Here is a 27,964-nt window from a genome sequence, read left to right as displayed (position 1 = left end):
CACACCCGACACAGCCTCTCCATCGGGCTTGTACTTTCCTCTCCAGTCTTTTTCTCACAACTCACTCCTGCCTCTTGCTCCAGATATCCTTTTTTTCCCCAAAGTTCTTCAAATATACTGGTTCTCTTTAACTCCAGGCTATGACCTAAGTGATTACCTCTGTTTGAAATGATGTCTCAATCCCTCCTCTACCAACTATGCCTGGGTCATTCTCCTTCAGGTCTCGACAGAAATCTCAATTCCTCAGGCCAGGCACCGTGGCTCACGCGCGGTAATCCCAGCACTTGGGGAGGCCGAAGTGGGCAGATTACTTGAGGTCAGGAGTTTGAGACCAGCCTAGATAAGACGAAACCCCGTCTCTACTAAAAATACAAAATTAGGGGTGTGGTGGTGCATGCCTATAGTCCCAGCTACTCAGGAGGCTGAGGCAGGAGAATCGCTTGAACCCAGGAGGCTGAGGTTGCAGTGAGCCAAGATCCCGCCACTGCGCTCCAGCATGGGTGACAGAGCAAGACTCTGCCTCAAAAAAACAAAAGAAAAGGAAAAGAAAAAGAAATCTCAGTTCCTAAAAAGGGCTCCCCGGTTCCAAATTAGGTTGAGTCATTCTGCTATATGCAAGAAGAGCAGAGAAAGAATGGAGGAGAAGAACCGGCAGAAGCTGTATGCATATTGGCCAAGAACTTCTCAAAACTGATAAAAGACATCAAGCACAGAGCCAATCAGTTCTAGAAACCACAAGCAGAGTAAATACAAAGAAAACCCAGCAGGACACATTAGCGTGCACCTGCTGCTGTTGTCTGCTCAGGTGGCCATAACAAAATGCCCTAAAATGTCCTATCTCCAGATACAATCACACTGAGGGTTAGGGCTTCAACACGTGGATTCTGGGGGGTACACAAGTTCAGAGCAACTGCCACAACAGAAAACAAAGAAAATAATCTTAAAATAATCCCACCAAAGGAGGGGGGAAAAGATACCTCACCTTCAAGAGCACAACAAAAAGACGACAGCCGCCTAAACAAAAGATATTATGGAAGCTAGAAATGTGAGAGAAAATACGTGCCAAAAACAGAAGTCTATACTCACTGAAAAAATATATTTCAAAAGCAAAGTAAAAGACCTTTCTAGGCTGGGCACGGTGGCTCATGCCTGTAATCCCAGCACTTTGGGAGGTCAAGGAGGGCGGATCACTTGAGGTCAGGAGTTCGAGACTAGCCTGGCCAACATGGTGAAACCCTGTGTTTACTAAAAATACAAACATTAGCCAGGTGTGGTGGCATGCACCTGTAATCCCAGATACTTGGGCAGCTGAGGCAGGAGAATCGCTTGAACCCAGGAGGCAGAGGTTGCAGTGACCTGAGATCGTGCCATTGCACTCCAGCCTGGGCAACGAGCGAAATGCCATCTCAAAAAAAGGAAAAAGAAAAAAAGAAAATTCAGTGAGCAGTACATATATGATTTTTGTACTCTCCTGTGTGTGTATTCATCTTCAGTTTTAAAAAGGAGTACTTAGGAGGATATGTGACCAGGTGTCTGAAACACCAGGTGACAAGAACACAGATTTGAGGGCTTGTATATCCACAAATGGGAGACCTTTTTGTACTTCCAAATCTGACCAGAATGCCCCTAAATCCAAGAAGGACACTAGAAGGAGCAGTATGATAGTGAAAATGAGGAAGTGGGTTGAAAATTTCTAGAGGGACAAATGTTTATATAGACATGTTGCAGCAGAAAGCTTGGCTATACCACTGGCTTCCATGCAAGCTGAAACACTAGCTCACCAATTTCCACCACGCTGTCGTCATTCAAAGTCTGGAAAAATGAGAGGACTCGGAGACAATGAAGCTGCTGACACTGCTGGATGATCAGTTTGGCCACTTGATAAATTGCATCCCCAGTAGGAAGGATCAATTCTTCCAGGTTACTAAGAGAACCTAAAATGTAGGCTGTCAGAAAAGACCAAAAAGCTATTCTCTTTGTACTTTTTGTTCCTGTGCAACAGTAATCTGAAAATCATGCATGGTCTAAACATCATGCACAGTCCAGGAAACTCCATGTAGCAAAGAGGCCATTCCTCTTGCTCTCCGAGGGCAAGAGAAGGGCCAGCACATGCTTTCATCTTCCTCGCTCCTCTAGACAATTCCTCCACCACCCGCTACCAACCAATCTCTCCTGCACTGAAGTCCAGGCTGCCAATTAAATCTCCATTTCCTCGTTTAGAATGAAGCTCTCCTGACCTGCAGTTCCCTTTCCTAGCTTTGCAATGCCTTCAGCCACCTCCTTTCCCATTCCACCTCCCGCTGAGGTTAAAGAACAGAGGTACTGAGAAAATGTCTTCAGCTATGTCCTGAATAGGTATCTTCAGTAACATTCAAGAGATATTTCTCATTCCCCCACATGAAGGACACTTCTGAAGGGACTTGAAGAAAGACTCAGGTCTTCCACATGCATTCCCTTCTTTCCCCTGTTTCAGCATAACGTCCACTTCCTGTTGTGTGGTTAGCCAGTTCCGTGATGTGTCTGAATGCTGTCTCCCACAGGTAAAGTCTAAGCATTACTGACTACTGGCAAACAATGGCCTCTCAGCTGTCCGTCAGAAGAAGCTACAGAAAAGTAAGCTTGCTTTGTTCAGTCAACAAATATTTATTGAGTTCCCATTAGGGGCCAGGCATACTCTGTGATTCTGCACCGGCCTCCCAGCTCTAAAGCCTCACAGTCCACCACTTTTAGAACCTTCCTTTTCACTTTGACTCCTTCCTAGCATGGCGCACTATAGATCATTTGATCATTAGAAAGTTAACTTCTGAGGCCTCACGCATGGAAATATATTGAATACTTTCTAGCATAAAACAATGTCCCAGGCTTATTTTCTTTCCCTGTCTCAGTTCTTGAATCAGCCAATTTTGCAAGGACCCTGGTTCCTTTAAGGAAGGACAGGATTTAGAAATCAGTATCTAGGCACTTGGTGTGTTCATTATTACTGCAGTGCCTTCTAGTCTCTCCATTGACTGAACTGAGAAATATGTATGTGTGTATCTATAGACATGTGGAGATGAGTGTATATATACAGAGATATCTCTTTATGTATGTTCATAGGTTAAAAAACCATGAGGCCAGACCAATATTTCCAATTCTAATCCAATACCTCAAAGTTCGTTCTAGCCTCGCCTTTCAGTATTAGTAAATTCCTTTTCCAACTGTGAGGAAACGTGGCTCTCGTTATACTCACTGTTTTGTTTCTTTGTTTGCATGTTTGTTTTTGAGATGGAGTCTTGCTCTGTCACCCAGGCTGGAGTACACTGGCCTGATCTTGGCTCACTGCAATCTCTGCCTCCCAGGTTTCAGAGATTCTCCTGCCTCAGCCTCCCAAGTAGCTGGGACTACAGGCATGTGCCACCACGCCCAGCAAATTTTTGTATTTTTTAGTAGAGACGGGGTTTCACCATGTTGGCCAGGCTGGTCTTGAACTCCTGACCTCAGGTGATCCACCCACCTCGGCCTCCCAAAGTGCCGGGATTACAGGCGTGAGCCACTGCACCTGGCTATACTCACAGTATTATTTGCTTAATCAACCTGTGATGTATGCCAGCCATCCCCTTGGCCCTGATCCTACCTCTGCCACCTCAGCCCCCACCCACCTAGGTGCCTCCAAAGGAAGGGAAGAGAAGAGGAGGATCCTGGCAATCTTTATGCACGCTTATGTTTGAGAAGCACTTTGAATAGCACAGCTCTACAGTTCCTGTCTCCACTGCTTCCCTTTATTTTTTTTTTCCTGTTAGAATGTTTTTGATGAGCATACATTACTTTCATAATCATTTTTTTTTTTTTTTTTTTTTGAGACGGAGTCTCGCTCTGTCGCCCAGGCTGGAGTGCAGTGGCCGGATCTCAGCTCACTGCAAGCTCCACCTCCGGGGTTTACGCCATTCTCCTGCCTCAGCCTCCCGAGTAGCTGGGACTACAGGCGCCCGCCACCTCGCTCGGCTAGTTTTTTGTATTTTTTTTTTAGTAGAGACGGGGTTTCACCGTGTTAGCCAGGATGGTCTCGATCTCCTGACCTCGTGATCCGCCCATCTTGGCCTCCCAAAGTGCTGGGATTACAGGCTTGAGCCACCGCGCCTGGCCCATAATCATTTTTTTAAAAATCAAAAAGTATTTAAATTCTACAGCTATCATTTTATGAAATATAGGGTTTCACATATTGAGTTTTCTTAACCTTAAAAGATAGATTTTTACCTATATTCTAGTAACCTTTGAAACTATGAGGTCTTATATTTGGAACAGATACCTGACAATGAAATTGCATCGTGCTATAATGACCAAATATGTACTCTAAGAAGTCATTCTGCTTTGAATGAGATCAAGTCTGGAGGTAAAACTATAGTGAAGGCATTTGGTGGGTAGAAGTTGAGCATCACTATCGCTTTGTTCTAGTAAGCAAGGGTAGCTAATACATATCTTGCTTCCTTGTGGCTAATTAAAAATAGGAGAAAAAGGATTCTGGGCAGAAAGAGAATAAGAGTACGTAAAAAGCACTATTTTGTAAACATACCAAATTTTTCTGATGTTTCCTCATCAGGAAAGTGCTGGCCTGCAAGATTTAATATCTTCAGAGAAATAAAATTTGGCAAAATGGCAACTATGAAAGAGAAAATAAAAATTGAGTTATGTCTGCTACATCTCTCACAGCAAAGCGTAACATTTTTAAAGTGAAGAAATTAGAAATTAATGTAATAATTCAGATTGAATTCATATGACTAAGTAAATAAAACAAATTTTTGCTCAGAAAATAATTCTGATAACTAGAAATGTCATTAAAATTCTAGAAATTTCAAATTCAACTGAACTTAAAGGTAAAAAAGAAAATTCTAGAAACACATATACTTCATTATTTAAGAAACAATTTTTCTCTTTTTTTCTTTCTTTTTTTAAAGAGACAAGGCCTCTGTCACCAAGGCTGGAGTACACTGGTACCATCACATCTTGCTGCAACCTCAACCTTCTGGGCTCAAGTAATCTTCCTGCCTTCTTCCCTAGTAGCTAGGATTACAGGTGCCACTGTGCCCAACTGATTTTTTAAAAACTTTTTAAGAGATGGAGGACTTGTTATGTTGCCCAGACTGGTCTTAAACCCCTGACCTCAAGCGAGCCTCCTGCCTCAGCTTCCCAAAGTGCTGGGATTACAGGCATGAGTCACCACGCCCAGCCTCAAAATATGGCTCTTTTTAAAGAGTGGTTAATATGACTCTGTGTCCATAGAAACATCTTAAACCACAATTGTAATATTATAACTCTTACCGAATGGGACGGCTTCAAAAAATGAATCCGAAAACTTAATTTCTGTGAGTTTCTTACAGGAAGCAAGTGCAGTCATGAGAGACTCAAAATCCGAAAAGAAGTTACACTTCAGATGGAAAACATGAAGGTTTGGAGAATTTTGAATCAATTTTACTGTCAAAGATCAAGGATTTTCAGAAATTAGAAAATACTGCAAATTTCTATCAAAATTAGCCGAGTAGTTTATTATTTTGTTTCAATAATACTGAATTAAAACCAGCTACCACGATGTCATGATCTAAGAATCAGGTCACTGGACTTGGGTTCAGGTCCTGCAACTAACAACTGATGTGAATTTTGACACATTATTGACCCTCTCTGGATAACAGTTTTCTCTTCTAAAAAATAGCATCACCTTCAGCTTTAACATCTAATAACTCTAAGTTTGTACATGACATTTGCACAATAAGAATACTGTACAAAGAGGCCAGGTGCGGTGGCTCACGCCTGTAATCCCAGCACTTTGGGAGGCCGAGGCGGGTGGATCGCCTGAGCTCAGGAGTTCGAGACCAGCCTGACCAACATGGTGAAACCCTGTCTCTACTAAAAATACAAACATTTGCCGGGCGTGGTGGCAGGCGCCTGTAATCCCAACTACTCGGGAGGCTGAGGTAGGAGAATCACTTGAACCCAGGAGGCAGAGGTTGCAGTGAGCCGAGATTGTGCCACCAAACTCCAGCCTGGGCAACAGAGCAAGACTGCGTCTCAAAAAAAAAAAAAAAAAAAAGAATACTATACAAAGAATACTGTAATCCTAGTACTTTGGGAGGCCGAGGGGGGCGGATCACCTGAGGTCAGGAGTTTGAGACTGGCCTGGCCAACATGGTGAAACCCCGTCTCTACTAAAAATATTAAAAAATTAGCCAGGCGTGGTGGTGGATGCCTGTAATCCCAGTTACTTGGGAGACTGAGGCAGGAGAATTGCTTGAACCCAGGAAATGGAGGTTGCAGTGAGCCAACATGGTGCCACTGCACTCCAGCCTGGGCGACAGAGTGAGACTCTATCGCAAAAAAAAAAAAAAAAAGAAACATAAAAGGAATGACAACTCTGAAGCAAAACCTAAATTTGTTGCAAAAATTGCTGACAAATATAACTACCACCTCCAGCTTCGATGTATATACATACACACACACACACACACACACACACACACAAGTTTCGCTGTTTTTCCCCAGGCTGGAGTACGATGGCGCAGTCTCGGCTCATACTGCAATCTCTGCCTCCCAGGTTCAGGCAATTCTCCTACCTCAGCCTCTCAAGTAGCTGGGATTACAGGCATATGCCACCATGCCAGCTAATTTTTGTATTTTTAGTAGAGACGGGGTTTCACCATGTTGGTCAGGCTGGTCTTGAACTCCTGACCTCAAGTGATCTGACCTTCTCCGTCTCCTAAAGTGGTGGGATTACAGGCATGAGCCAGCATACCCGGCCTATATTAGGGATTAAGAACTCAGATTTTAGAGTCAAAATTCCTCTATTTGAGTCACAGATCTACATTTCCTTAGCTGGATATTACAAATTACTTAATCTCTTTATGTCTCAGTTTTCCCAGCTACAAAAGAGCATTAGTAATAGTACTTTACTTCATAGAGTGAGTATGAAGACTGAGTTAATATTTGTGAAGTGCTTAGGACACTTCCTAGTGTGTAGTAAAGGCTCAATAATTACAAATAGCGCTCTGCTTTCTTAATGAGAAAGAGTGCTATTCCTCACAATTTGCCATGGATACAGGCTACACCCTTAGAACCACAGGAACTTTAACTCTTAAGTAAATTATTGGCCAAGTAGCTTTTCCAACTGATGTAAAAAACAAGCATATTAAAGTGCCATCCTTACCTAGTTTGGAAGGATCACAGTCAGCTGAAATTTGAATCAATAATTTCTCCATATGGTGGAAGTTTGGAAATTCTTCAGGAATGACTGAAAAAACATTTATGTTGCCCTTCAGATCCACAGACAGTTCTTTCAGGCACAGGAACTTATCCAGATTAGGAAAGATTTGGTCTGGAAAGCAGCACACAGTTTGCCATTATTAATCTAAAGAGTTCTGAATGGACATTTTAAAACTGTCATTTTGATTCATCCAGCTATTTTCACATGCAAACCTTCCACATACCATAAAACATTTTTTTTTTACAGAGTACATATATGGAGATATTGCTGTTTGCAGCATTTACTGATTACGTACTGTATGGGAAGCCCTGTGCTACTCTTTAGGCTCACAGAAAGAAATACAGCATTTCAGCCAGGCGCGGTGGCTCACGCCTGTAATCCCGGCACTTTTGGAGGCCGAGGTGGGCGGGTCATGAGGTCAGGAGTTCGAGACCAGTCTGGCCAACATAGTGAAATCCTGTCTCTACTGAAAATACAAAAAAAAAATTAGCTGGGTGTAGTGGTGTGCATCTGTAATCCCAGCTACTCAGGAGGCTGAAGCAGGAGAATCACGTAAACCTGGGAGACGGAGGTTGCAATGTCTAGACAATAGGCAAATTCATACAGACAGAAAATAGAAGAGAAGTTATCAGGGGCTGGTGGGAGGGAAGATTTTTTATTTTTATTATTATTATTTTTTGAGACGGAGCCTCACTAGGTAGCCCAAGCAGGAGTGCAGTGGCATGATCTGGGCTCACTGCAACCTCCGCCTCCCAGGCTTAAGTGATTCTCATGCCTCAGCCTCCCAAGTATCTGGAACTACAGGTACATGCCACCACGCCAAGCTAATTTTTTGTATTTTAGTAGAGACGTGGTATCTAACTCCTGAGCTCAGGCGATCCACCCTCCTCAACCTCCCAAAGTGCTGGGATTACAGGCGTGAGCCACCGCACCCGGCCCAGAGATTTATTGTTTAATGGGTAGAGTCTGGGATGATGAAAAGGTTCTGGAGATGGATAGTGGTGATGGTTGTACAACATAGTGAATGCACTTAATGCCACCGAGTTGTACACTTAAAATGATTAAAATGTAAGTTTTGTTACATGTATTTTACCATAAGAAAAAAGTACTTGAAAAAAGATGAAAAATTTTCTAAATTTGGTAAATGTCAACCCACACATCCCAAGAAAGTTCAGTGTACCTCAAGCAAGATATATAAAAAGCAAAGCACACCTAGGCATGTAACAGTCAAACTGCTTAAGACCAAAGCAATACTAGCAACAATTAGAAAATGAAAAAATATTTTTAATGACATTTACAATACATTCAAAAGATATGAGTATCTAGGAATAAATTTAATGAAAGATGGGTAAAGTCTACACTGAAAACTATCAAATAGTGCTTAGAAGAGTTAAGACACAAATAGGTGAAGATGATATTTCCCATTAATTTATTTATTTCCCAGGGACTACAGGTCTTTCTTCCTTTAGGCAGCTAGGGTGAAGGTAATTTCTAAGCATCATCTTACATATAGCTAATTCTTTTAGTAATAACAAATAATTCATGTCTTTATTAAGAGCCTTCAATTATTTATTTATTTATTTATTTATTTATTTATTTTTGAGACAGAGTCTTGCTCTGTCGCCCAGGCTGGAATGCAGTGACACAATCTCGGCTGACTGCAAGCTTCGCCTCCCGGGTTCACACCATTCTCCTATCTCAGCCTCCCAAGTAGCTTGGACTACAGGTGCCCGCCACCTCACCCGGCTAATTTTTTTGTATTTTTAGTAGAGACGGGGTTTCACTGTGTTATCCAGGGTGGTCTCGATCTCCTAACTTGTGATCCATCTGGCTTGGCCTCCCAAAGTGCTGGGATTACAGGCATGAGCCACGGTGCCCGGCCCCTTCAATAATTTAATGTAAATATTTTATTCATTTTATTTAAGTTATTTGAAAACCATTCTATTTTTCAGGGACTTTTCACTAATTCATGCTACTGTCAAAAAAACATTAGTGAAGGTTTATTTTATATCTATTCTGTCAATGAGCATTCATGCTTTCATGGCCTCAGAAGTTTTCAACCACTTAAAGTAAGAAAAAGAAATGACACATCAGAATAGTCATCCAAAATATACACAGGTATACCTTGTGACTGGATTGTCCCTGAGAGTTCAAGAGATTCCAGGGAAGGCAGGGTGAGAAGCAGTTCCTCTTCGGCTGCGCTGAGTTCCAATTTGCTTATGGAGCACTTGGTGACAGAGGCCTTAGACAGCTCAAGAGCTGGGCGGATGCTTTCAATAAAGCCTCCGCTGTGGTTTAAATGGAGTTCGATGCGCTGTGAAGCTGAGAAAACTGTCATTAGGATCTCGAGCATCTCCTGGTCTACAGCATCAATACCATTCACATGGACTTCCAGACAGGGAATCTTGTACTGCTTTGGAGAAAGTTTCCAATAGCCAGTACTAAGGTCTGGTGGTGCCCTGCGCTGGATAGCCATATAGCTCTTTACGTTATCCTCTTTTTCAGCTAAATTTTGCTCCCATTCATTCATAGGTTCAAAGGCAGAAGCATAGTCCTGATCTATAGTTGGTGCCTGTGATTTGTCCAAACATGCTTCCAGGACTGAAAAATCGAATCTGGGTGATGTCTTATTGCCTTTTATCGAGACGTGGATGCTCCTCAGCAATGACAAGCTTTCTGGGTGGTCGAAAAAGTACTGTAAGTTAAGTACTTTCAAAGTCAGCGTTCTCCCTTGAAGGAATTGCAAAACAAATGGAGAACACGCAGCAACAGTGTTGCTTTGATAAGCAATATTCAGGGCAAGAACCAGTAAATGTTCTGAAACCATTGAAAAGTAAGCTTGTGGGCAAATTTGCCACAATCCCCTAATTAACTGCATCTTCAGTGAAATTTCTGGCTGGTGCTTTAAGTAGTCATCATTTTCAGATATATTCTCCAATGACTCTTTGTTATCCACTAAATGGAGCAAATGAGACACAATTTTGGGGCCTGCTTTTGTTGAAGGGAGGCTGGAGACATAGTTCAAAAAATTGTTGTAGGCGCTTACAGTCATCATGGGTGAGTTGATTTGTTTCAAATAATACAGTCCCAAATCTTGATGTTCCTGCCTATCTGAATCCAGGAGTTCTATCAGCCTCATCCCCGCAAGAAATTCTTGGAAGGCAGGACTTAAAAACTGGTAGGATGGTCTTAGTCTCTGGGCTGTAAATTTGCTCATCAAGCACATGGTTAGATCTTCATCTTTATCAACCCCTGCTTCTGTGAGATCATCATCATTAAACTCAAAGCAACATGAAAAAAACCCTTTCAAGGCCAGCTCACCACAGGAGGATACAGTTGCTTTGAGAAATTCAGCTGTCGGCCGGGCGCGGTGGCTCAAGCCTGTAATCCCAGCACTTTGGGAGGCCGAGACGGGTGGATCACGAGGTCAGGAGATCGAGACCATCCTGGCTAACACGGTGAAACCCCGTCTCTACTAAAAAAAAATACAAAAAATTAGCCGGGCGATGTGGCGGGCGCCTGTAGTCCCAGCTACTCGGGAGGCTGAGGCGAGAGAATGGCATAAATCCGGGAGGCGGAGCTTGCAGTGAGCTGAGATCCGGCCACTGCACTCCAGCCTGGGCGACAGAGCGAGACTCCGTCTCAAAAAAAAAAAAAAAAAAAAAAAAAAAAAAAAAAAAAAAAAAAGAGAAGTTCAGCTGTCACTTTGTTCCTTAAGAAAAGGCGTTCCATATAGGATTTGAAAACAGCCACATCATAAAAGGATGGGTCAAAAGGATACTGAAACCAATGAGCACAGACCGCCGCCACAAAGAGAGGAGTTTTCTGAATCTTCTGCAAACTTTCATTCTTTCTAAAGTAAATCATAAACTTTTGCAGACGAGTCATATTATGTGAAAAAAGTTTCCGTAATATAAAGATAGTATTATAAAAGGGAAATGCTTTGATCTCTAGAATCGTCTCTAGGTATCGGCGGATGTCCCTGGCCCTGTCTGTACGGACAGCAATCAATAGGCAGGTCCGTGACAAGTGGTTTTTTTGAATCAGTTTTCCTATGACTTGAGGGACTGAACATATTTCTTTGTAGTCATCTAAAAGGAATAAGACCTGATTCTTTAACTGCTGGAGGATGTTTCTCATGCACATTTCAGTAACAGATACTTCTTTCTCTAGGAGTTGGTCACAGATGATATTGACCAGCCCCTGATCTGGTCTGGTGGAACTAAGGGAGAGGTAGAAAACCAGCTGGAACCTGTTTAACAGGGGACAGCATCCAGACGCCCACAGAAAAGCTATTTTCTTCAGGAGAACCGTCTTTCCACTTCCAGCTTCACCCTCCACACACATGACAGAGTTCAAGCTGGCAAAAACCTCAGGCAGCACCAGGGGCTCCTGCACAGGTTTGCTGATGTGTTTTGAAGCAATGGACAGATCACAGCCCAGCAAGTGGTCCGTGGTCAGATCGGAAGAGATATCAAGCAAAGACATGTGGCGGAAACTGGCGCTGGTATAAGCTGCTCTCAGCTGCTCATTCAGATTCTTCGCCTCTTGAAACCACTGGGCTTCACCCTGTGCCACTTCTGTAGAGAAAAGAAAGGGGAAACAATGGGGATACATGGTCACATCTCCCTCAGTCTCAACACCATGCCCTTTTCACTCCATGATTCTGCCTGTCTACTACAAATGTGTTAGGACTTTCCACAGCCATCCATGATTCCCACATTGCGATCATCTCATAGGTTTTGGCACAAAATCAGAATGTGGGAAGCCCGTGTCCAAAGTGCCCCACTTGAAACAGGGACCTAGACATAATGTGTGCTTAATATAATAGTTTCCCATTTAAAACATCTCAGGAAAGAGGCCAGGCAAAGTGACTCATGCCTGTAATCCCAGCACTTTGGGAGGCCGATGCAGGCAAATTGCTTGAGCCTAGGAGTTCAAGACCAGCCTGGCCAACATGGCAAAACCCTGTCTCTACAAAAAATACAAAAATTAGCCAGGTGTGGTGGCACATGCTTGTGGTCCCAGCTACTGGGGAGGGTGAGATGGGAGGATCACTTGAGCCTGGGAGGTTGAGGCTGCAGTGAGCCGTGATCTTGCCATTGCATTCCAGCCTGGGTGACAAAGTAAGACCCTGTCTCAAATAAAATAAAATAAAATAAATAAAAATAAAAATAAAAATCTCAGGAAAGAAGCTTGCTGATTGGTGCTTCTAAGGACTGGTTTGCTTGTACCTGAGACACGTTGCCTACTATCAGTTTGGTCCTGCCTGTACTCTGGAGAAGCCACAAGAAACTTGACTTTTGCTCATACATGACACTGTTGCAATGCTGTTCCTCTTTGGAAGCTCTTTGGACAATTATAAATACTCTTTTTTTGCAACTGCCCTGTATACAAATATATTTACACATACATATAATCCTACATGCTACTTCAAAGTTCTTACCTGGCACTATAGGATCAACTGCTATTGAATCTTCAAGATGGCTTTCACTTGTGGTTTCCTTTGGAAAATAAAATCCTTTCTTAAGTCAAAATTTATATAGGAGGGTGGTGCATCATGTTATAATCATTGGGGACTAAACATCTTCTAAACACAGCCCACCCTCAAATATTTATGCTGATTGAAGGGAAGGGTGTTCCAAATATAAAGCAATTAATAATCTGCAAACATCTGCAAGAGTGTGTATTCCTCAGTGGTTCATATATGATACAATCCATAGATGAATACTATTCAAGTAATGAGAATCATAGTGTCTAGAGCAAGAAGGATCCTCAAAAGTCATTAGGTGCAGCCTCTGTCCTTGGTTAACTACATTTTCAATATTACACATCTAGGATTTAGAAAGGTTATGTTTCTTCCTTAAAAAATAAGCTATTTCTGGCTGGGCGCGGTGGCTCAAGCCTGTAATCCCAGCACTTTGGGAGGCCGAGATGGGCGGATCATGAGGTCAGGAGATTGAGACCATCCTGGCTAACACAGTGAAACTCCGTCTCTACTAAAAAATACAAAAAACTAGCCGGGCGAGGTGCGGGCGCCTGTAGTCCCAGCTACTCGGGAGGCTGAGGCAGGAGAATGGCGTAAACCCGGGAGGTGGAGCTTGCAGTGAGCTGAGATCTGGCCACTGCACTCCAGCCTGGGCAACACAGTGAGACTCCGTCTCAAAAAAAAAAAAAAAAGCTATTTCTATATCCCTAAACTTTTTTCTTTAGTGCCATTTTTCAATTCACATAAAAAAATGAATCAAGTGAATAGCAAGTTAGTTTGTGTGTGTGGGGTGGGGGAATGACAAACATGACATACCTAACACACAGCCTCAAAATAAGGTGGTATGTGTGTGCATTACATTAGTAGTGGCTTATATTCCAGAGAACTATGTAGGATTTCTCAGCTTAAAGTGGTCAGCCTATTACCTGGGTTTATGATTTTCTTGGGCACTTGCTTTTGTTAAAGTAACATCTTCTGAACCCCTAAAAAGGCCAAGTAGCAAATCCAGCCTTATTGCCCTCCAAATGAAGATCCAGAGATGATTCATTTAGTCTGGATGCTAATCAACAAAGTCTAAGAGAGTCTAGGCCTTAAAGTAGAAGAGACTGACTATACATTTCACGAAGCTAGGTATTGTGCCTGACTGGTTTATTGTGATTTCCCCAGTCTGTACCTAGAACATAATAGGTGTTTAGTAGATTTTTGTAGAATTTATTAACTTATTTATGATGAGACATTCCTGTTCAAAACAGTTTTCAAAAACATGATCATGTGCTACTAAAACAGACAAGATGGGGGTGATCATTACCGGTAATTCACAAACTTCACCAGGGCTCTGAAGGTCTGGAATCACTTCCACAGAGGACTTCATATTTTGGAGAAATGGACAACTATGTGTAAAAGTTAAAAGTTATAAAAATAGTTGTATGCATTTAAGTATTTGCATTAGGTTTTTTTGTTGTTTTGTTTTGTTTTGTCAGAGACAGGGTCTCACTATGTTGCCCAGGCTGTTCTGGTTTCCAACTTCTGGCCTTGAGCAATCCTCCTTCTTAGGCATCCCAAAGTGCTGGGATTATAGGTGTGAGCCACCACGTCTGGCCTTGTATTAGGTTTTTAAAAACACTATTAGAGTTTTAGTGACAAGAATTAAGTATAAAACTATTATTTCCAGTGATTCTCTCTGTCAGTGTCATCAGGTAAGGCATTTAGGTTGTGGCACTCTGCAAGAGAAACATAAATGGTTTATAAAGTAATGGTAAAGATATCAAGGGAATTTGGTGGAATGAGTGCATATTTAACACTCTTCCATGCAACCAACAAAAACGAACTTAAAGAATCAAAAATAGAAAAAAAAAAAAAACTATGAATTCTGGAACAAAAAAACCACATTAGTGGAAAAACTGGTGAAATCCAAATAAAATCTGGATTTTAGTAAATAGTAATGTACAGTATATGAATGGTACATTGATGATTTTGACAAATATATCATGCTAGTGTAAGATGGTAGCATTAGGGTAAATTGGGTATGGCAATATATAGGAACTCTTTGTATTACTTTGCACTTTTTCTGTAAATCTAAATAATTTCAAATAAAAATTTATAAAAAAAAAAAAAAAAAAAAACTCTGTGAGTAAGGTGGTTCATGCCTATAATCCCAGCACTTTGGGAGAAAAAGGCGGGCAGATCACTTGATGCCAGAAGTTTGAGACCAGCCTGGCCAACATGGCAAAACCCTGTCTCTATTAAAAAGAAAATTCAAAAATTAACCAGTTCAAGCGATTCTTGTGCCCCAACCTCCCGAGTAGCTAGGACTACAGGCTTGAACCCGGGAGGCGGAGGTTACAGTGAGCCGAGATTGTGCCACTGCACTCCAGTCTGGGTGATGGAGTTAGACTCTGTCTCAAAACAAAACAAAACAAAAAAATAAGGCCGGGCATAGTGGCTCACGCCTGTAATCCCAGCACTATGGGAGGCTGAGGCGGGTGGATCACTTGAAGTCAGGAGTTTGAGACCAGCCTGACCAACATGGTGAAATCTCATCTCTACTAAAAATACAAAAATTAGCCAGGCATGGTAGTGGATGCTTATAATCCCAGCAATTTGGGAAGCTGAGGCAGGAGAATTGCTTGAACCCAGGAGGCAGAAGTTGAAGTAAGCCAAGATTGCGCCATTGCACTCCAGTCTGGGCAACAGGAGCGAAACTCTGTCTCAAAAACAAACAAACAAACAGAAAAAAACCAACCAACCACAAACCACTCCATTGCCAGGTGCAATGGCTCATGCCTGTAATCCCAGCACTTGGGGAAGCCGAAGTAGGAGGATTGCTTGAGGCCAGAAGTTCAAGACCAGACCAACCTGTGCAACATAGATCTCCTCTAAAAATTAGCTAGCGGGGTGGCATGCATGTATAGTCCCAGCTACTTGGGGGGCTGAGGAAAGAAGATCGCTTGAGGCCAGGAGGCTGAGGCTACAGTGAGCTGTGACTGCATCACTGCACTCCAGTCTGGGTGACAGAGTAAGACCCTGTCTTAAACAAACAAAAAATTAAAAAAGAAACTCTCCATCAGTATCAAAACAAAAGAATGGCCACAAACATACTCTCTAAAAACTACTTGCCAATCTCGTGAAACTAGGATGCAAATACCCTCTAAACTCAGGTTTGATGTATGCTTGAAGAACAAGAGAGAAAGTTTAAAAAGATCTCTAGTTGCAATTATTAAAATGGACAGATGAGAACTATACATGTGAGTAAGTCAGTGGCCCATTCCATGCTGCAGAATCACAGGAGAGCAGGAGTAAAGCAAAGGGACACTTTTTTTCTTTTTTTTGAGACAAGCTCTCACTCTGTTGCCCAGGCTTGAGGCTAGTGGCACGATCAATGTAGCCTGCAACTCCCAGGCTCAAGTGATCCTCCCACCTCAGCCTCCAAAGTAACTGGGACTACAGGCACGTGCCACCATGCCAAGCTAATTCTTTTTTTTGTAGAGACAGGGTCTAACTATGTTGCTTAGGGTGGCCTGGAACTCCTGGGCTCAAGGTATCCTCCCACCTCAGTTTCCCAAAGTGCTGGGATTACAGGCGTGAGCCACTGCATCTGGCCCAGATACTTCATTTGTATTGCCTTCAAGTGGCTTGGCGATGAATACAGAAATAGAAGCATAGCTTCAGGAAAACAACAAGTAGAACTTTTAATGTTTCTGTCCAAAGTCAGCCACGTAGAGGCAAATAAAAGCAGACCCATAGGGGAGGGGTGAAGTGGCTTACGAAAGAAAAAAAAAGTATTTTAATAGGCCCATCAAGGAAAATAACCATTAAGGAAGGTAAAATATGAACTTATTCATACAAACAAATGCCAAATAAAGTTAGTTGCCAGCAAAACTGCACTACAAAAAATGTGAAAGGGACCGGGCACGGTGGCTCTCCCCTGTAATCCCAGCACTTTGGGAGGCTGAGGCAGGCAGATCATGAGGTCAGGAGTTCAAGACCAGCCTGGCCAACATGGTGAAACTCTATCTCTACTAAAAATACAACAATTAGGGTGGTGGGCACCTGTAATCTCAGCTACTCAGGAGGCTAAGGCAGGAAAATCACTTGAACCCGGGAGGCAGAGGTTGCAGTGAGCCAAGATTGCAGCACTGCACTCCAGCCTGGGAGACAGAACAAGACTCCATTTGAAAAAAATAAAAAAGTGAAAGGAAGCACATCAGTTAAAAGGAAAATGATAGCAGATGGAAATTTGGTTCTACTCAAAGGAATGAATAGTACAGGAATGATAACTAACAGGGTAAATATGAAAGACATTTCCCGTTGTAAAAATGTACTTACATTGTTTAAAGCAAAGATATAACATTATATTGTAAGATTTATTAAAGTGCATGGAAATGAAATGTATGACAATGGCACAGAGGATGAGGGGGAGAAATGAAAATATACTATTGTATGGTTCATACATTTTATGTCAAAGTTATATATTTTTTTGACACAGAGTCTCACTGTGTCACCCAGGCTGGAGTGCAGTGGCACGATCTTAGCTTGCTGCAGCCTCTGCTTCCTGGGTTCAAGCAATTCTCGTGCCTCAGTCTCCCAAGTAGCTGGGGATTACAGGTGTGCGCCACCACACCCAGCCAATACTTTTGTATTTTTAGTACAGACGGGGTTTCACCATGTTGCCCAGGTTGCTCTGGAACTCCTGACCTCAAGTGATCTGCCTGCCTCAGCCTCCCAAATTACCAGGATTACAGGCATAAGCCACTGTGCCTGGCTGTTATAATATTTTTTGAAGATGACTGCGATATGTTAAATAGGCCTATGGTAAACTCTACAGCAAGTAGTAAAAAGGTAAAATAAGGATGAATAGCTAATAAGCTGACAGAAATAAAATGGACTACTAAAAAAGTACTCAAGGAGGGAGTAGAAAAAAAAAAAAAAACCCTAAACCCTAGGAAGTCAGGAAAAGAAAAACAAAGGAGTGATGAAATAAATAGAAAGCAAACGGTAAAATGGTTTAAATCCAACCATATTCATAATTGCATTAAATTTAAACATTCTAAACATTCCAATTAGAAAGCAGTTATTGTCAGACTCTTAAAAAAGCAAGACCTGGCTGGATGTGGTGGCTCACACCTCCATCTCAAAAAAAAAAGCAAGACCTGCTGGGTTCGGTGGTTCACACATGTAATCCCAGCACTCTGGGAAGACAAGGCAGGAGAATTGCTTGTGGCTAGGTGTTCGAGATCAGACTGGGCAACATAGTGAGACCTTGTCTCTACAAAAAATTAACCACCTTAGCCAGGTGTGCTGGCATGTGCCCATAGTCCCAGCTACTCAGAAGCCTGAGGTGGGAGGATTGCTTGAGCCTGGGAAGTCCAGGCTGCAGTGAGTCAAGACTGCACCAGTGTACCCAATGCAGGCAACAGAGCAAGAATCTGTCTCATAAAAAAATAAAAAATAAAATAAAAGACCCCACCTGTGTTGTTGCCTATAAGAATTCACTTTAAGGCTGGGTGCAGTGGCTCATGCCTGTAATCTCAACACTTAGGGTGGCAGAGGTGGGAGGACAGCTTGAGCCCAGGAGTTTGAGATCTGCCTAGGCAACATAGTGAGACCCCGTTACCCACAGAAAGGAAAAGGAAAAAACAAGAATTCACTTTAAATGTAGTCACAGATAGATTAAAAATAAAATGATCTAAAAGATGTAACATGAAAAAAACTAATAAAGGCCTAAAAAATACTATCAGGGATAAAGAGGGATATTTAAAAGTTTCACTCTGTCACCCAGGCTGGAGTCCAGTGGCACAATCATACCTCATTGCAACCTGTACTCCTGAGCTCAAGTGATTCTCCTGCCTCTGCCTCCCAGGTAGCTGGGACTACAGATGCATGCTACCACACCCTGTTTTAAAATGTTTTTTATAGAAACGGAGTCTAGGCCGGGCGCGGTGGCTCACGCCTGTAATCCCAACACTTTGGGAGGCCGAGGCGGGTGGATCAGGAGATCAGGAGATCGAGACCATCCTGGCTAACACGGTGAAACCCCATCTCTACTAAAAATACAAAAAATTAGCCGGGCGTGGTGGCGGGCGCCTATAGTCCCAGCTACTCGGGAGGCTGAGGCAGGAGAATGGCGTGAACCCGGGAGGCAGAGCTTGTAGTGAGCCGAGATTGCGCCACTGCACTCCAGCCTGGGCGACATAGTGAGACTCCATCTCAAAAGAAAAAAAGAAATGGAGTCTAGCTGTGTTGCAAAGGCTAGTCTCAAACTCCTAGCCTTGTGCACTCCTCCTACCTCAGCCTCCCAAAGTTCTGGGATTATAGGTGTGAACCACCATGCCTGCTTGGGATATTTAATATATTCTCTGGAATATGAAAGACCAAAAGGCAAAAAAATTGCTAAGACACACTCTTGAAGAGAAAGAACAAGACTATTTTGCAGGAAAATATGAAAATAAGCTCAATGGCCGGGCGCAGTGGCTCACGCTTGTAATCCCAGCACTTCAGATGGATCATCTGAGGTTGGGAGTTCGAGTCCAGCCTGACCAACACAGAGAAACCCCGTCCCTACTAAAAATACAAAATTAGCCGGGCGTGGTGGCACATGCCTGTAATCCCAGCTACCAGGGAGGCTGAGGCAGGAGAATCGCTTGAACCTGGGAGACAGAGGTTGCAGGGAGGTGGAGGTTGCAGTGAGCCAAGATGGTGCCATTGCACTCCAGCCTGGGTGACAGAGTGAAACTCTGTCTGGAAGAAGAAGAAGAAGAAGAGGAAGAAGAAGAGGAAGAACAAGAAGAGGAAGAAGAAGAGGAGGAAGAAGAAGGGGAAGAAGAGGAAGAGGAAGAAGAAGAGGAGGAGGAGGAAGAAGAAGAAAATAAGTTTAACATTATTAGTAATTACATTGACAAAAATTAAAATTCGGGCAATACCAAGTTAGTGAGGAAGCAAATCAATAGAAATGCATCTAGGCCAATGGGAATGTAAATCAGTGCAACCACTTTGGAAAAAACTTTGCATTATCTAGTGGAGTTGAACATCCGCAAACTCTGTGACTCTGCAATTCTTTACTTTGTTATGTATCCTAGAGAAACACACATGAGCACTGGGAAATATGTACAAGAATGTTCACAGGGCATTATTTGAATTTGCAACACTCTGAAAACGACACATGAGGTTAATCAACAGTAAAATAAATTATATATTTATAACATAATACACTATTTACCAATGAAAACAAGGGAACTACAACTGTGTAGTACATATAAATATGGATGAATCTCAAAAACAGCATGGAGTAAAACAAGCCAATTATAAGAAGAACCATGCAGTATGCTTCTTATTTGAACTTCAAGAATAGACAAAGCTAAATATGTTTAAGGATGTATATGCAGCTGGTAAAACCACAAAGAGAAGCAAGGGAATAATTAACCCAAAATTGAGCATCATGTTTACCTCTGGATTGGAGGGACAAGGATATAATCAGAATTAGGGGGTGGTTGGCATGCAGAGTTGTTTTTTGTTTTTCTTTTTTTTTTTTTGAGACGGAGTCTTGCTCTGTCGCCTGGAGTACAATGGCGCCATCTCGGCTCACTGCAACTTCTGCCTCCCAGGTTCAAGCCATTCTCCTGCCTCAGCCTCCCTAATAGCTGGGACTAAAGGCGCATGCCACCACGCCCAGTTAATTTTTTCTATTTTTTAATAGAGATGGGGTTTCACCATGTTGCCCAGGCTGGTCTTGAACTGTTGAGCTCAGACAATCTGCCCACATCAGCCTCCCAAAGTGCTGAGATTACAGGCGTGAGCCACTGCACCCGGCCATGGGGGTCTTTTAAGGCATGGATAATGTCCAATTTCTTGACTTTAGTAGTAGGTTCATGGGTTGCTTTTTATCCATTCTTTAAAGCATACATAAAAATTTTAGGCACTCATTTGGAGACATACTGGTTTGCAGTTTTTTTAAAAGAGGCAAAGGAAGAGTAAAAATCCAAAAAGGAGTTGGCTGCGAGCTGTGGCTCATGCCTGTAATCCAAGTACTTTGGAAGGCTGAAGCAGAAGGATCATTTGGAGCCAGGAGTTTGAGACCAGCCTGGGAAACAAAGCAAGACTCTATCTCTACAAAAAAAAAATTTAAAAAAATTAGCCAGGCATAGTGACACATGTTTGTAGTCCTAGCCACTGGGGAGGCTGAGGATCGCTTGAGCCCAGGAATTTGAGGCTACAGTGAGCTAGGATTGCACCCCTGCACTTGCTCCAGCCTGGGTGACAGAGCCAAGACCCAGTCTCTTTAAAAAAAAAAAAAAAACACTAAAGGCCAGGTGTGGCGGCTCATACCTGTAATCCCAGCACTTTGGGAGGCTGAGGCAGGAGGATCACTTGCGGTCAGGAGTTCAAGACCAGCCTGACCAACATGGTGAAACCCTGTCTCTACTAAAAGTACAAAAAAGTAGCCAGGCGTGGTGGGAGGCACCTGTAATCTCAGCTACTTGGGAGGCTGAGGCAGGAGAATCGCTTGAACCTGGGAGGCGGAGGTTGCAGTGAGCCAAGATCACACCACTGCACTCCAGCCTGGGTGACAGAGCCATCTCAAAAACAACAACAACAACAAAACACTAAAACTAATGACAATAATAATAGTATAAAAGGGAGTTGATAGATTCCAGAGTAAGTTCTAAATAAAACTAGACTGCATCCTAGCTTCTCATTCCAAGAATTAAGTAGAATGTCCCCATTGTTCACAATAATTTATTACATACTAAGCCCAAATAAGAAAGAAAAATGAGGTTAACTGCTGCTGTCAAAACACCTTCAAGGTAATAAAATTAGATGGAAGTATTAATTTTATTTTATTTTTGTTTTTACCACTATACAAATGAGCAGGAAGCATTCATTTTAAAATCTGTATGTGTTCATATTCATTTCTAAAAAAAAAAAAACTCTTACTAATTCCATAGTGAAAACACAAATGTCTTCTTGCAATTAAACATTTCTAAAGAGTTTGATGGGTAAAAAAATTAAGTTTAAAGATTCACAGAAGGCCGGGCGCGGTGGCTCAACCCTGTAATCCCAGCACTTTGGGAGGCCGAGACGGGCGGATCACGAGGTCAGGAGATCGAGACCATCCTGGCTAATACGGTGAAACCCCGTCTCTACTAAAGAATACAAAAAACTAGCCGGGCGACGAGGCGGGCACCTGTAGTCCCAGCTACTTGGGAGGCGGAGGCAGGAGAATGGCGTGAACCTGGGAGGCGGAGCTTGCAGTGAGCTGAGATCCGGCCACCGCACTCCAGCCTGGGCGACAGAGCCAGACTCCGTCTCAAAAAAAAAAAAAAAAAAAGAAAGGCATGGAACTTCTCAACAGCACATTAGGAGCTAGTGGAAATGTAGCAATGCCTCTACAATTTAGAATTAAAATGATTTCCAACCTATAATTCTACACCTAGCTAAACTATCAAGTAAGTGTGAGAATACAGGAAAAACATATATAGATAGATCTATATGTCTATATATGCATTATGTGCAACTAAAAATGTGTATGTCTTACGCAGTCTTTTACAGTGAACTCTGATGAAGTGTTGCACCAAAATGAGCCAGTGAACCAAGAAGAGGATGACATTAGATCCGGGAGATACAACAGAGGAGATGATCTCCAGGATGCCTGTGAAGAAAGATCCCTGGATCCCAGGATGATTATAGGACAAGTTGTTCATAATCCAGCAGGCCAGAAGACTTTCAGGGAAACTCATTCAAGAAAGTGAAAATTATGGATGACTACTTCAAGATGAAAATGGGCCGGGCACGGCAGCTCACGCCTGTAATTCCAGCACTTTGGGAGGTTGAGGCGGGTGGATCACCTGAGGTCAGGAGTTCCAGACTAGCCTGGCCAACATGGCAAAACCCCATCTCTATTAAAAATACAAAAATTAGACAGGCATAGTGGTACATGCCTGTAGTCCCAGCTACTCGGGATGCTGAGGCAGGGAGAATTGCCTGAACCTGGGAGGCAGAGGTTGCAGTGAGCCGAGATCATGCCACTGTACTCCAGCCTGGGTGACAGACAAGACTCCATCTCAAAGAAATTAAAAAAAAGACAAATATGATGATGACTCTTTCAGGAAATGAAAATGATGAGATACCTGGTAGGTCTGGATGACTTAAGAGGAGATTTAAACATTTGGGATAATTTGAAGATGAGCTAGTATTCGTCTTTATTTACTTAAATAAATAAATAAAATGATTAATATGTGAATTTTCTCTCAAGAAACAAAAATAAGCAATGTACATAAAAATTAAGCAGATGGCTATAATTTTTTTAAAAACAGAAAAAGTTGATGAGAAATTGGAACCCTCATTGTTGGTGGGAATTTAAAATGGTGCAAGCACTGTGGAAAACAGTTTAGCAGTTCCTCAAAAAGTTAAAACAGGCCAGGTACGGTGACTCACGCTTGTAATTCCAGCACTTTGAGAGGCCAAGGCGGGTGGATCACTTGAGGTCTGGAGTTTGAGACCAGCCTGGCCAACATGGTGAAACCCCATCTCTAATAAAAATACAAAAAATTAGCTGGGCATGGTGGCAGGCACCTGTAATCCCAGCTACTCAGAAGGATGAGGCAGGAAAATCGCTTGAACCGGGGAGTCAGAGGTTGCAGTGAGCTGAGATCGCAGCACTGCACTCCAGCCTGGGTGACAGAGTGAGACTCTGTCTGAAAAAAAAAAAAAAAGTTAAAACATAGAATTACTATATAGCTAGCAATTTCATTGTTAGGTATATGACCCAAAGAATTGAATATAGTTACATGCTCCAACAGATACCTGTACCCAAATGTTCCTATCGGTATTACTCATGGTAGCCAAAAGGTAGAAACAACCCAAATATCTGCAAATAGATGAATGGATAAATAAAATGTAGTGTATCCATATGGAATATTACTTGGTCACAAAAGGAAGGAAGTACTGGCCGGGCGCGGTGGCTCAAGCCTGTAATCCCAGCACTTTGGGAGGCTGAGACGGGCGGATCACGAGGTCAGGAGATCGAGACCATCCTGGCTAACACGGTGAAACCCCGTCTCCACTAAAAAATACCAAAAAAAAGTAACTGGGCGAGGTGGCGGGCGCCTGTAGTCCCATACACGGGAGGCTGAGGCAGGAGAATGGTGTAAACCCGGGAGGCGGAGCTTGCAGTGAGCCGAGATCCGGCAACTGCACTCCAGCCTGGGCGACAGAGCGAGACTCCGTCTCAAAAAAAAAAAAAGGGGGCTGGGCGCGGTGGCTCAAGCCTGTAATCCCAGCACTTTGGGAGGCCGAGACGGGCGGATCACAAGGTCAGGAGATCGAGACCATCCTGGCTAACATGGTGAAACCCCGTCTCTACTAAAAAATACAAAAAACTAGCCGGGCGAGGTGGCGGGCGCCTGTAGTCCCAGCTACTCGGGAGGCTGAGGCAGGAGAATGGCGTAAACCCGGGAGGCGGAGCTTGCAGTGAGCTGAGATCCGGCCACTGCACTCCAGCCCGGGCGACAGAGCGAGACTCCGTCTCAAAAAAAAAAAAAAAAAAAGGAAGGAAGTACTTATGCAAGCTACAACATGGATAAACCTCAAAACAATATGCCAAGTGAAAGATCCAAATGCAAAAGGTCAAACCGTATGTTTCCATTTAGAGGAAATAGTCAGAACAAACAAATCAATAGACACCAATTAGGTTGGTGTATCCCAGGGGCTGGGCATGGAGTGGGGTGGAGAGATAAGGAGGGCTTGCTTAATGGATACAGAGTTTTCTCTGGGGGCGATGAAAGCTTCTTGGAACCAGATGGAAGGGGTGGTTGCACAACATTGTGAATGTACCATAATAAATGCCACAGAATTGTACACTCTAAAATAGTTTAATTGCGGTGCATGGTGGCTCACGCCTATAATCCCAGCACCTTGGGAAGCCAGGATGGGAGGATTGCTTGAACCCAGAAGTTTGAGACCAACCTGGGCAACATAGGGAGACCCTGTCTCTTAAAAAAAAAAAAAAAAAAAAAAATTAGCTGGGTGTGGAGACACGTGCCTATATTCCCAGCTACTTGGGAGGCTGAGCGAGGAAGACTGCTTGAGCCAGAGAGGTCAAGGCTGCAGTGAGCCATGACCGCACCACTGCACTCCAACCTGGGCAAAAGAGAGACCGTGTCACGAAAAATAATAAATAAATAAATAAAATGGTTACTATGTGAATTTTACCTCAGGAAAAAAAAAAAAAAAAAAGCAAACATACTAACAGGACAGTTACTACTTCCTAAAGAAAATAAAGGAGGTACGGGAAGGGAAAAAAAATAAAAATTTATCACAAGCTTCAGCTCTGCATAGCATTTATACAGTCATGATAATGTAAACATGTAATGTGAAAATATGAATCTAACCTAAACTATGCCATAACTATAAAGAGGCGAAGGCTAGTACAGGAAGGGGGTCATGGAGCAAAGGGATGAAAGACATGAAGACTCATCCTTCATAGCCTGAATCAGAGGAGTGGATAAAGACTCAATCTAAAGATAAAATAAGGCAGGAAATGAGGGGGGAAAAAAAACAAACAAACTGTTGATGTGCATCCAAAGTCACAGATGGTTAACATTCATTCTACTCACTTGGGAAAACATCTGGTGTGATCCTCTAATGGGTCATCACCTTCCTGCCACTTCTCTAAACACCTGCCACAGGAAAAGCACTGGACGATGTCCTTTATACCTAAAAGTAAGGAAACTTGATCAGTGCCACTGGCGTGGGCATCTGTCCATTAACATGCCCACATGTTAATGTCCAATAACCACCAGACCTGTAATAGTGAAAGCCTAGTCAGTCTCCAGTTGGGTTTTGTGACAGTCAGAAGCTGGTTACCAGTGAGGCAATTTTCTATATAAGACTCTGTCCACCAATGGGGTAACCAGCAAGTAGTCATTGAATGCTCCTACGCATCATGCACTTTGATGTGCACCATCCCTCTGCTCCATTCTCCTTTGATCAACAGACTGGAAACCAGAATCTGGCATTGAAGCTCCATGAGGGGACTGGGCGCAGTGACTCATGCCCGTAATCCCAGCACTTTGGGAGGCCAAGGCCAGCGGATCACCTGAGGTCAGGAGTCTGAGACCAGTCTGGCCAACATGGTGAAACCCTGTCTCTACTAAAAATACAAAAAGTAGCTGGGCATGGTGGCACATGCCTGTAATCCCAGCTACTCAGGAGGCTGAGGCAGGAGAATCGCTTGAATCCAGGAGACAGAGGTTGCAGTGAACTAAGATAGCACCATTGCACTCCAGCCTGGGTGACAAGAGTGAAACTCCGTCTCAAAAAATAAAAATAAAAATAAGCTCCATGAGGGTAGAGGTTTTTGCTCACTAATGAATGACATGAACCTAGAAGAGTGCTTGGCACTCATGTGGCACTCAATTAGTATTCGTTTAATGAATGAATCAGAAAGAATATATTTAGAGCTCAAGAAAAAAAAATCAGCAAATCTAGCAGCCCTTATGTAAGTGAATGCATGAAGAATTAATTGCATCTTACCACATTACTGCCAGGTTTATTACACCAGAAATAGGATTAAGTCTCTTTGTGAGATTATATGTCTTTGGAAAGAAACTGATATTTAGCTCTGCAAAAGGATCAAACTAGAAACAGAGCATTTGTCATCTTCCTTCCACTCTGGGAAAGCTGGAGCAGAGGAAAGCCTCCCAGAAATATGAGATCCTAAAGCTTGCAAGATCTGAAAAGGGTGAGAGATGATTAGGATTTGTGTGGAGAGGTGGAGGACTTGAAAGGAAGAGGGCGAGGACACTGGTCAGAGGGGTCTTGCGGAAGGCTGACAAGAGGAAGACACAGTAGAGTAGGGAGAAATGGCAAACACTCTTTCCAAAGGCTTAAGATGGTGAGGCAGTCAGATTTTATTTTTCCCAATGGAATATGTCTGTTAGGTAGAGTGACAACTACATTCTCTTTCTCTGTATTGCTCTGTGATATTTGTGACAGCTACTTGATCTCTCAGTTAAAGATCTGCATTAACCTCCACTGTAACTTATGCATGTGTTTGGTCTGAGCAAGACCAGCAAGGTACCTAGGAACCTTTCCCTGATCATCATGTATCTCAGGTAAAGATTTAGCTGAGAGGAACCAGCCCATCATTTGTGGATTGCAGAGGTGCTTCCTAATGACCAGCAGCTAAAGAGAAAAATGTCACAATCTGGTGGAAGATGCTGCATGTTTAGGAATCATGAAAATGAATTTCCTGATTTTCTCCTGCAGGCAGAATGTGGCAGAGATTGCTATCCATGTTCTTACTATCTCAAATTCTTCCATACTAATAGAAATCCCAATTTTCAGCTGGGCACATTGTCACACAGGAAAAAGATTAGGTTTCCCAGCTTCTCTTATAGCTAGGTATGGTCATCTCCATCTGACTGAATTCTTTTTTTTTTTTTTTCTTTTTGAGACGGAGTTTCACTCTTGTTGCCCAGGCTGGAGTGCAATGGCATGATCTCAACTCACTGCAACCTCCATTTCCCAGGTTCAAACAATTCTCCTGCTTCAGCCTCCCAAGTAGCTGGGATTACAGGCACCCACCACCATGTCTGGCTAATTCTTTGTATTTTTAGTAGAGACAAAGTTTCACCATATTGGCCAGGCTGGTCTCGAACTCCTGACCTCAGGTGATCCACCCACCTCGCCCTCCCAAAGTGCTGGGATTACAGGTGTGAGCCACCATACCTGGCCCATCCAATTAAGTTCTGATGAAAGAAATATAAGCAGAAGTGTCCTGTGACAGTTTCTAGGAGCACCTTGTCGGGGGACAAGAGGTGAGGAGAGTAATGTGTAGAAAGAAAAGACACGATGATGATCACAAATAGAATACTTGTATTCATTGTTAGTCCAGACCTTCAGGTTTCAAATGTGAAGGTTTACCACCTAAGGGAGGAATAGAAAACTGGGAGAGGATTTATGATGCAGGAAAGAAAAGGGATCTGTGTCAGGTGCAGTGGCTCACACCTGTAATCCCAGCATTTTGGGAAGCCAAGGCAGGAGGATTGCTTGAGCCCAGGAGGTCGAGGCTGCAGTGAGCCATGATCTCACCACTGCCCTCCAGCCTGGGTGACCCTGTTTCTAAAAATAGAAAGAAAAGAAAAAGAATCTATAAGAAATGCTGAAGCGAGGCCTGGTACAGTGGCTCACGCCCGTAATCCCAGCATTGGGAGGCCAAGGTGGGCGGATCACGAGATCAGGAGATTGAG

At 43.0% G+C, this 27,964-nt stretch overlaps 1 protein-coding gene across 7 annotated transcripts in view; it reads right to left on the bottom strand.

The window, feature by feature from the left end:
* The window catches only part of NAIP (NLR family apoptosis inhibitory protein), a 48,152-nt gene that overhangs the window by 6,297 nt on the left and 13,891 nt on the right, over window positions 1-27,964 (bottom strand). For 3 of the 7 annotated variants that reach the window (XM_033179810.1, XM_033179814.1, XM_033179816.1), the window contains 9 exons: window positions 25,328-25,427; window positions 14,026-14,107; window positions 12,675-12,732; window positions 10,921-11,808; window positions 9,353-10,576; window positions 7,172-7,339; window positions 5,296-5,448; window positions 4,550-4,636; window positions 1,782-1,946 (listed from right to left, as the gene is read on the bottom strand). In XM_033179810.1, the coding sequence (XP_033035701.1) occupies window positions 1,782-1,946; window positions 4,550-4,636; window positions 5,296-5,448; window positions 7,172-7,339; window positions 9,353-10,576; window positions 10,921-11,808; window positions 12,675-12,732; window positions 14,026-14,107; window positions 25,328-25,427 (2,925 nt within the window). Of the gene's footprint in view, window positions 1-1,781; window positions 1,947-4,549; window positions 4,637-5,295; window positions 5,449-7,171; window positions 7,340-9,352; window positions 10,577-10,920; window positions 11,809-12,674; window positions 12,733-14,025; window positions 14,108-25,327; window positions 25,428-27,964 lie in introns of those variants that run through there. The other 4 variants (XM_033179811.1, XM_033179812.1, XM_033179813.1 and 1 more) reach the window with 4 other exon arrangements.

Source organism: Trachypithecus francoisi, unplaced genomic scaffold (assembly GCF_009764315.1).
Source record: "Trachypithecus francoisi isolate TF-2019V2 unplaced genomic scaffold, Tfra_2.0 Lachesis_group2, whole genome shotgun sequence".
NCBI lineage: Eukaryota > Metazoa > Chordata > Mammalia > Primates > Cercopithecidae > Trachypithecus > Trachypithecus francoisi.
This window is presented reverse-complemented; position numbering and strand designations above follow the sequence as displayed.